This window comes from Eurytemora carolleeae, unplaced genomic scaffold (assembly GCF_000591075.1).
Source record: "Eurytemora carolleeae unplaced genomic scaffold, Eaff_2.0 scaffold1601, whole genome shotgun sequence".
In the NCBI taxonomy this organism is placed as follows: Eukaryota; Metazoa; Arthropoda; class Copepoda; order Calanoida; family Temoridae; genus Eurytemora; species Eurytemora carolleeae.
In genome coordinates this window covers 39,468-56,769 of record NW_019397492.1, presented here as the reverse complement: position 1 = coordinate 56,769, position 17,302 = coordinate 39,468, and the positions used below count along the sequence as shown (strand labels likewise).

The following is a 17,302-nucleotide window of genomic DNA, read 5'->3' as shown; positions in this document are numbered from 1 at the left end:
CCCCTGCTATTCAGGGCCTGAATATATGTTCAGGGGTAATTACCCCCAGGATTCTAGGGGGGGGTATTTACCCCCAGGATTCTAGGGGGGGGTATTTACCCCCGGGATTCTAGGGGGGGGTATTTACCCCCAGGATTCTAGGGGGGGGTAAATAACCCCAATAACCCCCCTTATATCCGCCACTGCTCGTGTTTCCGCGGCCTTTGATATTAAATATGTTGAGAATACGACATTATAAAAAACTCTTGCTATGAATTCATATATATGGGATTCACTGCAGTTTACAATTTATACCAACTATTACGGATACTGTTGTAAATTGGACATGACATTCCAGAAACGGATGAATTGCGTTTACGGTTTCTTAATGCTGTTTTATTAAGAGGGGGTTGGGGAGCATGAAATTACAAACTGTTAAAGGGACTGAAAAGAAGCAATTTTAAATGAATTTGATTTGATTTTTTTTAATCTTTTAAAATCAATGATTTAAGCAATACCTTTTTTGTAGTTCAAATCAAATCTAGAAAATTTGTATCATTTCTTTAAATCTTAACATTTTTCAAACAAAAATATATTTGTTGACGGAAAACAGCAACACGCAAGACAAATTAGGATAGTAGGCCGGTTAGGATTCTGGTGGGGTAAGACGACATTTTATAGAGGTTTTGAAATTAATGGTTAACAATATTGTTTAAATCAAAGATTACAACATTAAACAAACTAAGTTTACTCCAGAAATATTTCTCCAAATATCTTCCTTTCTGCGTAAGAAATGTTTAAAGTTTTATATACAACTATTAGTCATAATTAGGCACTATTTATGATAACTAAAAAATTTGAAAAAAAAATCTTTTATTCAAACTTAAAACACAAGTTTAAAAAACCTCCTGTATTTCACAGGCACATTGTATAGTGTGATATGGGATATTTGATTCATCCTCAAACAAAGAAGGTTTAAAGGGTATATAGTATATACTGGTATGCCAAACTTTGGATTGTACAGTCCATAGATTAATAACAATACAGATAAAACACTAGATTTTGGGGTTTTTCGTTCACAATAACCCTAAGGAAGAAGACCAAAGGAGCTACGCGCATGCTCTCTCTCTGTCTTGTAATTCAATGCGGCGTGCGCGTATCTCCTTTTGGCTTCTTCCTCAGGGTTATTGTGAACAAAAAACCTAAATCTTAAAAAGACGACATATAGTGTTCTATCTGTATCTTTATTAATCTATGGTGAAGTCTCTTTAAACCTTTATGAGATGAACCGACTCATGAGCACGTCCCAGATATGTTATACCGCTACGCATATGAACAATTACTTAAATTTTTAAAGTTTTAACATGTTGCATATGCATTGCAAGTCATTCAAAGGTAAATCATATACATGGAGTTTTCTGTTCGTTCTCAGGTTTATATTCTAGCAGCAGTCAGCTTTATATCTGTTCGTTCTCAGGTTTATATTCTAGCAGTAGTCAGCTTTATATCTGTTCATTCTCAGGTTTATATTCTAGCAGCAGTCAGCTTTATATTTATAGCATGTTGATCCAACTCCGGTCGGAAAATTAAACTATTGAAACTGGAACAGAATTTAATGATTTTGAGCTATGTCTGCCTTTTCGAGCTTTCAATATCTTCCGATTTTGCCCCCCCCCCCTGAGCACATTTCGCCCCCCCCCTCTTTCGACTGTATTACGTTCATGATTATGGACCATCTTTTATCAAGTTTTGTCCAATTAAGAAAAAAATACAAACATTTTTCTTTGGCGATTCACGCATAATTGCTACAAGAGTTTCTAACTATTGCCTCTTTTTCAACATAAAGAAAATCAAGAATACTTAATTTATCCTCTCGCAAAAAAAAACTATATGTAAGCATAGCTTTTTACGGCGATTACAATTCATACAACTTACGACTTAAGAAACTGCATATAAATTTAGAACAATCTAAAGAAATAATAAGGATTTCATCTGACTTTTGGGCCTTATGCAGGCTTTAGGAAGAGAAAAAGAGTTAACCCCTTATTGGCAAACAAGAACAGAGGGACTAAAGAAAGACTATATATGGATTATAGATGATAGTAGATGAATTACAAATATCTGATGTAAACTGCAATAGGGACTTATAATACACACAGTGAATATGACTAAGCCAGGGACTAACATACAGTAAGAAATACATATAAAGACATTAGAAGAACATAATTATTTACCGCTTCGCACAAACATTTAACGAGTTGACTCATGTCGGTCATTTAAAAGTACAGTTATTGGACGTTAAATGTTTTTAACACTAGAACAAGCCATTGGATAAAATAAGAAATGGTATATATTGAGCACTGAGCCAGGCCTGCAACAATTAAAAATTCAAACCCTCAAAATAGCTCTTTCATTTTCAAAATTTGTTGACACGGACACTGTACCCTCTCACAAACCCTTGAAAATAGAATTTCGCCCCCCCCCCTCACAAAAGTGCTAGTTGCGCCACTGGCTAGCTGTGATGGAGTTAAGTGAACGTTAAAGTTAAAAAGTTAAAGTTAGTTTTTCGAGCAAATCAATTATTTTTAGACTTTATAAGGTTAGTAAAACCCAAAATTTAAGTCTGTTTGATGAATTTTTATGATGTTTTTTGAATTTGTCTAGGGGGGGGGGACATAAAGCTACGCGTATTGCCAAAAAGATCGTTATTTGATATTCTGGAGGTGAAATAGCTGTTCTTGAAGAAAAATTCATGGTTCATAGAAAAGAACACTAAGATGTGTTTAAAATATATATAACAACATGCTTTCGTTAATTATCCAATTTAAATTTTCATAAAACTTACAGATATTAAGACAGAAATTTTAAGTATTAATATTTTTTTACGTGTTTTGATGTTTTCGAATGTTGCCATCAAATTTGTTCAGCTGTTAGTTGGCACCTTCAACTATTTCTTAAATATCTTTTTTTAACGCCATTAATAAAATTGAGATCGTTAATGAACGGAAACTTTGAGAAGGAACGGAAAATATCGTTAACGAACATACAGTTTTATCTAACCGTTAATGAGTTTTCGAAAAATCTACAATTAATGCCATTAAAAAATCTAAATCATTAATTTACGGTAACTTGATTAACAGATGGAACAAATCGTTAAGGTTAGTTATCGATTATAAACAAAGGACTTCTTGATGATCAGGTTCATTATTCTCAAGATTAACGGAGATATTTTTTTTTAGATAATTTAGATTTGTGTTGATAAATTGAAATCTGGACTAAGGATCTAAGTTATTGCCACAAACTCAGATGTTTCTAATAACTCTATGTTTGCAACCCAATCTTGTATACCTTTTATATTTCAAACTTTTAATTCTCTTAATTAGATCAAATATTCTAAGTTGCATCAAATGATATACACCTTCTACTGCACCACCAGGTGTTAAGGAAATAGGGATTAGAAATTAGAGTTTGGGGCAAGAACTCAGTTAATTAATAATGCATTTCTGAACAACAAAAATTACTCGAAAAACAACTTTATTTAGTAATCAGCGAACACATGCATATAGCCAGAAAGATATGTAATGTTAAAAAAAACATCCTTGAAAATAAGTTCTAATTTTTATTCTAAAAACCGGCTTTCCGTACAACAACAACAACAACAACCCCTTCTTTACACCTACACACTACACAGTACACAGCCTTTTTTGTAAGACTGATTTTAAGTTTTAAAAAAGATTCAAAGCATATCTTGATCCTAAAAACTTCTTTCTAATAGATACCGTGCGACCCTCAAATGATGAGACTGCTATTTGACATTTTTTGCTCAAAAAATTTCTTAGTTTCGAGTATAAACTGCACACAATTTCGAATAATTGCGCATTGATGCGTGTGAGCTATTGCGCACAAATTTTAAAGAAAAAAATATGCTTGTCATCAGCATGTTTGATATACGCTACTATGCTACACCAGTTCACTTTCTTTTTATTTCAGTGTCTTTTTAAACTATGCTTATCATAAAAAATTTAATTAAAGAAAGTAACCAAAATTTTAACAGTGTTCAAACTTTGAATAGTAAACTACATATATACCACTTTGTTTTGTACATATGTAATAGAACTAAATGTTGTTGAATACAATGCTGCTATTGTTTTTTACTGCAAATGTCGAAATAATACAATCTTTCGTATTCTTGCACCAGTATAATATCATGCAATTTTTTATTATCCTTTTCATTAGCATCGCGAAATTTTGGGCAAAAACTTATTACATTATTTTGTAATCATTTTCATTTCGTGTGCAGTAAATTTAACTTTATTTCAACCGAATGTACAATTTCTTGCATATGAATGCGCAATTTTGTGCAAAATCGGTTTCGTATTAACGCGAAAATGATGCGCAAAATAATTATGTTTCGTAGAAACCCTACTTTAGGCACCTGCTAAAATTTTTTTTCAAATCTTTATATTTATATTACGTTTGCATGCAACTTTGAATTTTTTTCCAAAATTTTATGACTTCGCATTAGCCAAGGTAGGAGGACCAAAACTTACCTATAATTATCGTTATATTCAGGTCTCGTCCTTTATGGGTTACCCCGTATTTAAAATTTATTCAATCGTTGGGTTGAAATATACAATTCAAAGCTACAAACTACCATTTAATACAGATTTTGCAAGTCATGATTTTTTCAGAAAAATGTTGATGAAAAATATTGTACTAATTTGCGGATTTCTGGTGAATAATTCTAGGGGAAGACTTGATTATAACTCTGAATGTAAGGATGCAATTAGGAATGTTTTTAATATTAACAAAAAATTGTTCATTTGCTTTCTGATTGTTCCATGAAGTTCTAATTCAACTTAAAGGGCCAAGTTGGAATTACATTTTTATAATGTTTATAATTTTAAAACTAATCATTTTCAATTGCAGTTTCTTTACAAAAGTGAAAGTATATATTTCTATATAATAAAACAAGACATTCATATATATATGTTCCCTATAGGCGGCCAAACGGCTGGACCGAATGGGCTGATTTTTTTAGAGAACACAGGGGTAACATTGGGTAAAAAATGCTGTATATTTTTTTTACAAAAAAAAATTTAAATCAATTTTTTTAAATCAGATTTTTTATTCTACGGGCAACGCCGGGCACTTCAGCTAATTTCTAGTAAAATATATAGGAATCAAACACTTTTAAACCTAGAAAAATGACGATATCTTCTTTATTATTGATCAGATAAAGGATTCAAGGATGGAATCTTATTGCATGAAGAATAAAAAAATGTAAATATATTTTAAACCGTTAAATTATGTGTTTTTAAAAATGACAACAATCTTTTTTACCAATTTGTTAAAAAGAAACATGTTAACTTAGGCATATCGGGCTTCCTAGGTAACAATAGTAATAACAATAATAATATTTAATAATTAATAATAATTTGGAAAGATGACAGTAATAGTTCTCATCCTCTAAAATATTTCTATTCCATAGGAAAGTAAAAACAATTTTGCAAACTTTTTAGTGTTTTTAAATTTATAAATTCTAAAATTTGAATCATTTAAATTCACCATTTTATTGGAAATTTCTGAATTCCATTTTTCGTGACATTTTATATCGATTTTAAAGAATTTTGTTAATACAAAAATGAATATATTTTAATCATTTTATTATTTTCCTTTGGTTTCTGCAGTTTACCACCACAACCCTTGGATAAAAAGTTCAGTCTTTCTTTTTCTTTGCTTTGAATCCGCGAAAATGCTAACATGGAAGGAAGCAAGTTCTTTTTATAATTTTCATGATAAAAATATGATAAAAATATGATAAAAATATGATAAAAATATGATAAAAATAACCAAATTTTAAACTGTAAATTACAAATCTGTAAAGAGGTTATTATTTTGAATAAATTAGGATTTGTAATTTTTATCTATTTTACGGAAACATAACATTTTCTTTTGTTGATCAAAATGTTATTTATACTTTAAGAATTCCAGTTTTCGATAGCAAATAAAGAACAAGAAAATGACGAAAAAGGTATTATAGATATGTTTTCTTCTTTTACAGACAGAGTTACAAGGGGGCATTTATCTAAAATTAAAAGCTTAAAGGGAGAGAACGCCACTCTTCTCCTATGAGTGTAGAAGAAGACTGCTATAGACTTAAAATTTGATTTCAATTAAATAGTTCAATGAACATAGAATACAGAATTTTTTAAGTGATATTTAGACCTATTTCATTGAATAAGTGGATTCTAAAACCAATTAAAAAAAAACTTTTTTAACATTGAATAAATATTAAATAATTATCCAATTCCACTGTCTTTTGGATCATACACATTGTTTTATGATTGGTATTATTGTTCTTTTTCAACTTTGCCACAAACTCTGATTTTTAAAGTCATATATCTTTGCAACCCAATGTCATAAACCTTGGATATTTCAGACAATGAACTATGTTTTATCAAATAGTCTAAGTATAAAATATAAATTGTTTACACCATCAGGTTGCAAAGATAGAGGGATTGTAAAGTTTGAGTTTGTGACAAAAACTCAATTCCTTTGATAGGAAACTAAAAAGTGGAAGTCCGTGATAAATAAACTTTAATACGAAGTGCCAAGTTGGGGAAAAAAAATTTATTAATGTCATGTTGTTTTCCAGTTCTGAATACAGGTTGGTATTCGACTGTACATTCTCCAATGCTCTCCTGCTTAGATCAAGAGAGTCCCCAACTAGCAGATATAATCAGGTATTTAATCAACTAGCAGATATAATCAGGTATTTAATTAACTAGTAGATATAATCAGGTATTTAATTTCGTTCATTTTCGCGATTTTCGTTCAACGCAAAATTTCGATTGGCTGAAAAATTCGATTTTTGTCTTGCTTCAAAATTCGATTTTTTATTGCTAGTTAAAGTCCGTTTGTTTTGAAACACGAAGTTGGATCTGTAAATGTACTTTATTTCGATGCGAATAAATGATTCAAGAATTTGTCTGCTTTTAAAAGCTTTAAAATTTAAAAACATTTGAAAGGAATCCCACACGAAAAGTACAAAATGAATTGAAAAATAACTTTTTAGAGAGAGTCTGTTGAGGAACGGTTCTACTGATAACTACAGACTGTTTCGGCCTCTTGAATACCATTTAAAGTATTTTTTTAAAATAAATTATTCAGAGCGCTCCGCTACCACTTTTTTGAATAGTGGACTTATTCATTCCAAAAAATTAATAAATACATGCTTAAAGGGCGAGGTGGCGTTTTTTAAACAGAGATTTTGAATTTTACAATTGTTACATTCATAAACAAAACTAATTTACTTTGAAACCTGATTTGTTTGTTATACTCGCAGACTTTTTGAAAAACATAATTCAAAGTTTGAAATACTTTACTGCTACAACATCAGGTTATTAAGATATATAGATTAAAAATTTGAATTAGGTGAAAAATAATTACAAAAATCGTGATTTCATCCTTTAAAAATTCTAACTTTTAAGTTTTCCTTTAGAAATCCTGAACAAGTGCCTTTAGAAGTGGATCAAATTGTCTTCCAAGGAAAACTTAAAGGTAGTTTAATCAAATTTAACAATACATAATCATTCATATTAAAGTAAACTTAAAGGTAGTTTAATCAAATTTAACAAAACATAATTATTCATATTAAAGTAAACTTAAAGGTAGTTTAATCAAATTTAACAATAAATAATTATTCATATTAAAGTAAACTCTAAAATTAAATTTTATATTTTTATGTCTTAAACCAACTAAATTAAAATATGTTATAGGTTTCTTTTCTTAAAATTTTGTTTTTGCTATTCTAAAATGTAAAAACAAACTGTTTAAACGTGATTTCAAGAAACCCTTTAATGATAGAGCGATAGATTAGATTGATGTATCCTTAAAACCTTTATCAAATCAAGTATGGACTAGATGTTTGGGTTTATTGAAACTGATTGTTTTATTTAAAAAAGAAAGGTTGAAATGGTTTAGTTGTAAATGGAGGGTCACTTAAAGTGAGTGTTCGCGAAAAATGAAAGGGGGGTATAGGCTTACGGCAAAAAATAAGCGATTTGATCGCTACTAATCTTACCTCTATCTGTTGTGTCTATAAAGAGAAAATTGAAAACGACTCATACCGTAGCGTCTGCATACAAAATCAGAAATTTGCAATATTAAACTCGGATCGTAAACAAATCAATTTAATTTCAAACGAATCATTCAGATATTAAAAACAATAATCATTGATAATTTTTCAACGCATACGTATCTAGTTGATAGTTCATAATATTTTTCATTTTTCACGATCTGAGAGTTACTTTTGAAAACATTTATTCCTGTTTCGAGAATTTCTGATAATGAAGACGACATTTTCAGCTTTTCCAGGAATGTTCGAAAATCCAGCGCCAGCAAAATATTATTTTAAAAAAATATATTATAATATATATGTGATATATTATAAAATATTAACTATGTACAAATGCGTCGAAAAATAATCAATGACTATTTTTTGTAATATCTGAATGATTTGTTTGGAATTAAATTGATTATTTACAATGCTGCAACTTTTGTACGGACGCTACGTTCTTCAGTATGAGTCGCTTTTAACAATTTTCTCCGTAAAGGCGCAACAGGCGTTTATTTTTCGCCGTAAGCTTATATCCCCTTTAATTTTCGCATACACTCCCTTTAAAGTCACAACGCACTCACACAAACTATGAAGCAAAGAACCAGTTATAAATCATAATTAGGGTTTCCAATCGGAATTTCGTCGACGAAAAAGAACGGAATTGTGCAGAATTGTGCGGACTTAAAGCGCACGCAATTGTGCACAAGTAAAATGCACTATGCGTTGGAAACCCTAATCATAATATTAATATTGATAATAATAATTTGATAAAAAAGGTTATCATTTTAGTGTGAAATGAATATTCAATATTCTTACACTAATGTATTAGAACTGGATTTAGATGATTAATTTATAACATTTTCATTCTGAATGATTCGTTGTACTTTTTACTAGATGGATTTTTTATTGAAGCTGGAGCCCATAATTTCGAGTACTTCTCTGATTCTTTATATTTTGAGTTAAACCATGGCTGGAAGGTAAAGATATCATTTTAAAATCTAAAAAATGCAACGTTCATTTTATGTAAACCCACCATTCGTTTGACGTAAACCTACCGCTCATTTTAGGTAAACCTATCGTTCATTTTATGGAAACCTACCGTTCATTTTACGTAAATGTAACATTCATTTTATGTAAACCTACAATTTGTTTGACGTAAACCTACAATTCATTTTATGTAAACCTGTACCACTCATTTTCCGTAAACCTACTGTTCATTTTACGTTATACCTATCATTTGTTTTACATAAACCTAGCGTTCATTTTATGCAAACCTAAAGTTTGTTTTACGATCGTTTCGTTTGTTCGTTCTATACAAAATCATTCCATTTTTTAAAGATTTTTTCTTTTTATCCAAGCCCATGGCACTCAGAATGTCAAATATTTTTCTGATTTTCTCTATATATTTTCAGCTAAAACTAAAGTATTGGTCATGGATGGTATTTGATTTTAGTAAATATCGTTCGTTCTTTTTCGAGTAGTTTAGTTTCCAGATTTTTGAAGATTTTTACTGTTCGTTTAGCGTTTAGCGAGGCTGATAAAAAGTTGAGGTATCTGTCTAATGTTTAGAATGAAGAAAAAAAATTCAAATTTTAGATTCAAATTTATCTTATTTTAAAAGTTATTCTATTGAATTTCAAAATTTTGAAAATGAAAAATCTATCAAAATAATGATATAAACACATCAATAACATCGAAAACAAGAAATTGCAACGAATGATAAACTTTCCGACATTTTAGCAAGTCATGGCCATTAAAAACTGTAGAAATTGGTTAACTTTTTAGTGAAAATCATTCCCGCTTTGAAGTTCCAAATAAAGAAAAAATCTAATTTTTTATTTTTTATCTTTGCAACCCAATGGCGTAGAACTAATTTTTTTTTAACTTTTACTTTTTGATTTAACGAAATGAATAGTTTGAAATATTAAAGGTCTACGACATTAGGTCGCAAATTAATTTTTCCAGTCTTTCTCGCAAGCAAGAAATGCGCAAGTCACGTTTCCAGAGAAATCACAAATCAAACTAAACAGTTTTCAAAAACAAAACATGGAGTTCTAATTTAAACTTGGTCAGACAAAACTTTCAAGGGTATATCGTTGTAAATCTTTTCATTGAAGTTCGCTTGAAATTACGCTAACAGTACCTTAAAGATATAAGACTTAGACAATTTCTTTTATTCTAAATGAGTTTTAGAATTCTAAAATTTGGTTGAATTTCAGGGATTATTAGTAGAACCGCATCCTGGGAATTACAAGGAGGGAATGAGCAAAAACAGAAAAGTTTCCAGGAATTAGAAACTTACATTTGTCAAAAATAAATTAAAAGTCTTCTGTTCATTAAATCTGTCGGAACTTAAAAAGATTACGCATCTCGAGTTATTAACCAAAAACAATTGAGCTTACTCCGCTGCAAGGTCGTCTTTGACCAAGATTTTCTTCGGTGGCCAAACCAAACAATCATCGCAATCATTATTTTTTCATATGAAAAGATAAAAAAGATTTCGAAGGTTCTTCTATTTAACTGATGAATTTAAAATTTTTAATATTATTTGTAAGCTGCAATTTTTTTCCAACCTGTTGTAAATCTTTATGTTTTGAGGTCCTTCAAAACTTATAAATCTTCAGCTTTTGAGGTCCTTCAAATCTTATAAATCTTCAGCTTTTGAGGTCCTTCAAATCTTATAAATCTTCAGCTTTTGAGGTCCTTCAAAACTTATAAATCTTCATTTTTTGAAGTCCTTCAAAACTATAAATCTTCAGCTTTTGAGGTCCTTCAAATCTTATGAATCTTCAGCTTTTGAGGTCCTTCAAATCTTATAAATCTTCATATTTTGAGGTCCTTCAAATCTTATAAATTTTCAGCTTTTAAGGTCCTTTAAATCTTATAAATCTTCATCTTTTGAGGTCCTTCAAAACTTATAAATCTTCAGCTTTTGAGGTCCTTCAAATCTTATAAATCTTCAGCTTTTAAGGTCCTTTAAAACTTATAAATCTTCAGCTTTTGAGGTCCTTCAAAACTTATAAATCTTCAGCTTTTGAGGTCCTTTAAATCTTATAAATCTTCAGCTTTTGAGGTCCTTCAAATCTTATAAATCTTCAGCTTTTGAGGTCCTTCAAATATTTTGAGGTCCTTCAAATCTTATAAATCTTCAGCTTTTGAGGTCCTTCAAATCTTATAAATCTTCAGCTTTTGAGGTCCTTCAAATCTTATAAATCTTCAGCTTTTGAGGTCCTTCAAAACTTTTAAATCTTCATATTTTGAGGTCCTTCAAATCTTATAAATCTTCAGCCTTTGAGGTCCTTCAAATCTTATAAATCTTCAGCTTTTGAGGTCCTTCAAAACTTATAAATCTTCAGCTTTTGAGGTCCTTCAAATCTTATAAATCTTCAGCTTTTAAGGTCCTTCAAATCTTATAAATCTTCAGCTTTTAAGATCATTTAAATCTTATAAATCTTCATCTTTTGAGGTCCTTCAAAACTTATAAATCTTCATATTTTGAGGTCCTTCAAAACTTTTGTCCCGACTGGTGGAATGGAAAAAACAACTACAAATAGACGCAAACGAATAAGCATAAGGATTTTAAATGTTTTGTTAAGTTTGAATTGTTTAGTATCAATACCTGTCTCTCTCCTTTACCTAGAGTTTCCACCATTCCATTCAGGTAGTCACAATTCTTTTTTATATATTCAGGCAGTGCACAGTCCCTTATAATATATATATTCCGCAAGTGCACATTCCCTTATTTATATATTCAGGGAGTGAACAGTCCCTTTTTCATATTCAGGTAGTGAACAGTCCCTTTTTAAATATTCAGGAAGTTCACAGTCCCTTTTTATATATTCAAGTAGTGCACAGTCCCTTTTTAATATATTCAGGTAGTGCACTGTCCCTTTTCATATATTTAGGTAGTGCACAGTTCCTTTTTATATATTCAGGTAGTGAACAGTCCCTTTTCATATATTTAGGTAGTACACAGTCCCTTTTTATATATTCAGGTAGTGAACAGTCCCTTTTTATATATTCAGGTAGTGCACAGTTCCTTTTTATATATATTCAGGTAGTGAACAGTCCCTTTTCATATATTTAGGTAGTACACAGTCCCTTTTTATATATTCAGGTAGTGAACAGTTCCTTTTTATATATTCAGGTAGTGAACAGTCCCTTTTCATATATTCAGGTAGTGCACAGTCCCTTTTTATATATTCAGGTAGTGCACAGTCCCTTTAATTTGTATTTAGTTTAAATCGTCCAAGAGTTCTCCTAGTAGACGATGAAACTGAGCATATAGGTTTAGGACTACAGTGCTATATACAGTGAAACCCTTAATAAGGAATACATCGAAAGAATTCATCAAATGTCGTATTCTTCATCTTCTGATAATGGAATGTTGCAGATATTTAGTTTTTTTAATTAAATGATGATATGGAACTCTTTAAAACTGTTCCCGCATATTTATGGCTATTTATTTATTTTCGCAAATACTGAAATTTACGTAATATAGTATAAAACTCATTGAAAAATTGTCAAGACGACATTTGATAAATTCTTCCGATGTATTCTTTATTAAGGGTTTCACTGTATATATATCCTGTTTAGTTTAAATCGTCCTGGTGTTCTTCTAGTAGACGATGAAACTGAGAATACAGGTTTAAGTCTTCAATGCTATCCTTTGTTCTCAATACTACAGGCAATGGGTAATCCTACAGTTAACTATTTCAGGTAATCATTTAACAATTTATAGATTGCAACTTTAAACCTATGAAAAGTATTCAGAAACGAACGGAACTAAATGTCCAGCAATATGTTTTATACAAAATCAGTTAAGAAAGGAAAAATTGTCTTTTAAAATCTAATGAAAAGATTGTACTAAGACGACTTCCAATCCACTCTTTACGCAATTAATAATAATATTTACATTCTTAGTTTAGACATAGAAGGAGGGGAGTTTCAAGTATTGAAGACAATTCCTTGGGATAAAGTAAAAACATTTTTTTTATATTTTTCTTTAATTTTTTAAGTATTCTTGCCAAAAGCTTATTGGAACACAATAATTTGCACGAAACTGTAAAATAGCTTTAGATCAAATTTGCTTTAGAATGGTTTATTGCAATCGGACCCAAGCAACTGTGGAAAAAAGAAAACGACCTTTTAAGCATTTATTTGTGTATTTGATATTACTGCATACAAAACATTGCAGTTGATGAAGAGTTTTAAATGTCGTCTTCCAAACACTGTATTATATATTAAAGGCTATTTGCAGTTTAAAAAATATATTTTATACTTTGAAGTTAATTTTACTATAATATGACTCCTACATAATATTTTTATTATTGTCTTTAGTATTTAACAACTACAGAAATTACGGGAAAAGACATTCTAAACTATTTATTAATTGTCATGTTTTGTGGGACACCCTGTAGTAAAAATGTATACCGGTCATTGCATTTTTGAAAACCTTAACTTACATTAGTCTTTCCTTTCCAAATGTGTTATGGGTTCTTGTATACTATAGATTTATGAATGGAAAAAATGTATTTCAAATAAACCATGTTTGTCACTTGTTAAAATAATTCCAGAAACGTATAATTGATCCTTCATAAATTATGACAAAAATATTTTTCGAATAAACGATTTAGAAAAATTTAATGATCTTGATTGATGACATATGTCTATTATAAGTGAAAACCTATCAACAAGTGTGCATGTTATAAAAAAAAGAATTCATTAAATTTGATTAAATTACTTGGAGTTGGAACGGAAATATTTTAGATCAGAATCTCCAAATTCAAAATCACATTTTTTTCATAAATGTTAGATCAATTTCCACATATTTCAGTTCTAATTTTCTCTGTTAGATAAATTTCTACATATTTCAGTTCCAATTTTCTATAAATCGGAAGACTTTAGATTGAATTCTTTTTAGATCAAAAGGCTCATAGATCCCAAAGAACTCAGGGTGTAAACTTCGATCTGATTACTTTTAGATAAAATTTCCTTGAAATTAAGTCACCAGCCTCTTTAAATGCTAACTAAGGTTTCTAATTGGAATTCCGTTGTAGCAGGGCGGAATTGCGCGCAATTTTGCGGAATTGTGCGACAGTGCGCGGAATCGCGTGGAGTTTGCAGGTCTCTCAATTGCGCGTCAATAAAATCCACTTGCGTTGGAAACCTTAATTCTAACTCAACTAATATCTTTGCAATTAAACGTCCTCGAAAGTATAAAACATTGTACAAAAATAGCTTAAAATATTAAAGGGACTGTAAGCGTAATTCCAAATGACCCTCCATACAAAAATGGCAATGCCCGATCTAAACGATACACTCAAAACCTTAATTCATAAGTGCGCAAGTCGATTTCGGAGAGAATTCGTAGATAAAATAAAGAGTTTAAAGAATCAAAACATGGATATCTTATTCATACTTTATATATAAGACAAAGCTTTCAAGGGTAAATTGGGCATTGCCATCTGCGCAAAATCAGGAATTGCCATTTGCGCAAAATCGGGCATTGCCATCTGCGCAAAATGGGGCATTGCCATCTGCGCAAAATCGGGCATTTCCATCTGTACAAAATCGGGCATTGCCATCTGTGCAAAATGGGGCATTGCCATCTGTGCAAAATCGGACATTGCCATCTGCGCAAAATCGGGCATTGCTATCCGATTAATAATTTTTCTCTTGTTTTAGGTTGATATTCAGGTGCTCAGCGTAGAAACACATTTTGCGGGTAAATTAATGTAATTTATTTCAAAATTATTAAAAATATTACATATAGCTATGATTACCTTAGAGGATTATTTAGATTCCATTTAAACAGCAAAAAATGCTGGAAAAAGTTAGAAAAGAAAATTAAATCTTGAAAAAAAATCTAATTTTTTAGCACATGTTACCCCCGGGAAATCCATGGGTTCTCTAAAAAAATGTTAGCTGTTTTCCCAGCTAGAGAGCTAGCATTTACATATACATATATATATATATATATATATCAGCATTGAGCTTTATTATGCATTAAATAAACATGGGAATAACGAGAATACCGTGAAAAACCATCATTTGATTTTAAAAATTTCAAAAATCCTAAAAAAAAGAGTTTTTTCTACAGGGTGTGCCACGAAACATGACACTCGGTGAATAGTATAAAATGTCTTCTTCCATGATTTTTTAAGTTGTTTGATACCAAACATGATGATAAGAAATACTATATGGCAGTAATATTATAGTAAAATTGATTTCAAACATAAACATATTTGAGTAAAAGATTTGTTCAACGAAATAATTACAAAAAGTCTTAAATATCTAATACAGTATTATGGAAGAATACAATGAAAACTATTTACAAACTGTCATGTTTCGTATTTAAAATTAACGGACTGCACAATTGCTGTTTCATCAGCTTTGGACTATTAAAAATATGGGTCTCACTGTATCTATGTAAAGGGTTGAGAAGTGAGGGTTCTAGGGATGATATTATTGAATACATGAAGTCTGTTGGATATCAGTATCTACAATGGGGGCATCAGGTACTTCAGAGGAATAAATAAATGTCGTCGTTCTTACACAAAATAATTTTATTTTACATACAGAGTGTCCCACGAAACATTACAGATGGTGAATAGTTTAAAATGTCTTCTTCCATAATGTGTTAAGTTGTTTAAGATACTAAAGAGCTAATAAAAAATATTATAAGGTAGACATATTAAAGTAAAATTGATTTGAAAGTAAAATATTTTTGAGAGAAAGATTTGTTTAACGAAATTAACTTCAAAAAGTCTTTGATATCTTACAAACTATTCACAAACTGTCATGGTTCGTGGGACACCCTGGATTTAAGAGAACTAACCTGAAGAGTTACCCTCAAAGTATAAGATTCTCATGATAACTATAAACTTGTTAAATAAATCTTACCAAACTATTTTATTTGCCATTCGAATTCATTGAAGGAAACTTTTAAAAGTCTCGCTTATCGGATATTCTTAAATGTTTATGTCTATTTTTCAATTAGTATTTACAAGGGAGTATGGAATATAAGGGAGATATAACTGACGCGGCCGGCCCTACCATATGATTATACATGCAGTACAGACGGTACTCCATTTGAATAAGAAATATTTGTCTGATGACAAATACCGCGTACATGTATTCATAATAGGTTATTGTATACATTAAACAAGGAAAAATTTAGACTGAATAATGGCCATCAAAAAAAAAATTTTGGTATGCAAAAATACTGGCAAAACAAACGTATTTTTTATATTGTATTATCGGTTTTATTAAATATGGTAAAGCTAAAACAACATTTAAAAAATTAAAAGACGACCTAAAAACTCTTTTTCAAATGGAGTACCGTCTGCATATGGTATGGCGGGCCGGATCATTTCCATCTCCCTTATATTTCATATTCCTTGGTCTTTACTTTCGAACTATGTTTTACCAATTTAATAAATATTTTTTTTAAACTTTAAATCCTTCTTCTGGTTTCAATGTGAATACTAATAGCGTATTGGGCTTTTTTCCTTTTTGGCTTTTAAACCATATTCAAAACCAAATTTGATTTTTTCCAATTTATCTTTACAGGAAATAATAAAGGGGTTGTTGGGTTTTTGTCGGGTTTAAGCTTTTAAAATCTCATCTCTGATTTCAAGTGCACTTTCATATACTGGGAGACTAAAGACTACAGGGTACCCTTTTCAATCGGAAATGCCACTCTAGAAGTCACGAAGTTAAATTACCAACCCTTAAAGTGTTCTATTTAGGTGACAACCACAATCCAATATAAGGACGGCAGCCAAGGAGATTATGATTTAGTGAACGATCTCTTTGTTAAGAATGGAATACCAGTTATAAATATTTATCAATAAAAGTATACTTTAGTGATTGTATACATCGTTTGATGTTAGGAACTTTCCCAAATGCATTTTCCCAAGCGGCAACTTCCCAATGGTATTTTCCCGGGTGGCAACTTCCCAGAGGTGCAAATTCCTAAGCGGCAGCTTTCCCAGTCTGTTCTAGCCACAGCACTCGGTCCCTAGCCTGGTCCAACGGCCAGCCACGGTGCTCGGCCCCATAGCCCATTCAAGACGCAGCGCTAGGCCCCCATTGCAGCCTGCGTTGCCTTAGAACGACTAGCCTAACCTTTTTGAATTTGCCGCTTGGGAAATTGCACATTTGGGAAGTCGCCCTTTGGAAAATACTTTTGGGAAT

At 30.7% G+C, this 17,302-nt stretch overlaps 1 protein-coding gene across 1 annotated transcript; it reads left to right on the top strand.

The window, feature by feature from the left end:
• Positions 1-4,670: 4,670 nt before the first annotated feature.
• On the top strand, positions 4,671-16,973 carry LOC111714576 (uncharacterized). The gene is made up of 15 exons (XM_023489714.1): positions 4,671-4,769; positions 5,354-5,372; positions 5,416-5,470; positions 5,966-6,013; positions 6,638-6,725; positions 7,058-7,126; positions 7,484-7,542; positions 8,996-9,078; positions 10,321-10,388; positions 11,712-11,762; positions 12,698-12,820; positions 13,025-13,079; positions 14,789-14,828; positions 15,539-15,621; positions 16,855-16,973. Exons 1-15 carry the CDS (start codon positions 4,675-4,677, stop codon positions 16,957-16,959), a joined length of 1,041 nt encoding a protein of 346 aa, XP_023345482.1. The 5' UTR covers positions 4,671-4,674; the 3' UTR covers positions 16,960-16,973.
• The last annotated feature ends 329 nt before the right edge of the window (positions 16,974-17,302 follow it).

Excerpts from the sequence above, each read along its gene's own strand:
- LOC111714576 (XM_023489714.1), top strand. The coding sequence starts at position 4,675 with ATGTTGATGAAAAATATTGTACTAATTTGCGGATTTCTGGTGAATAAT. Across the intron at positions 11,763-12,697 it reads GTTTCCACCATTCCATTCAG|TTTAAATCGTCCTGGTGTTC; the intron begins GTAGTCACAATT and ends TATCCTGTTTAG. Across the intron at positions 13,080-14,788 it reads AGACAATTCCTTGGGATAAA|GTTGATATTCAGGTGCTCAG; the intron begins GTAAAAACATTT and ends CTCTTGTTTTAG.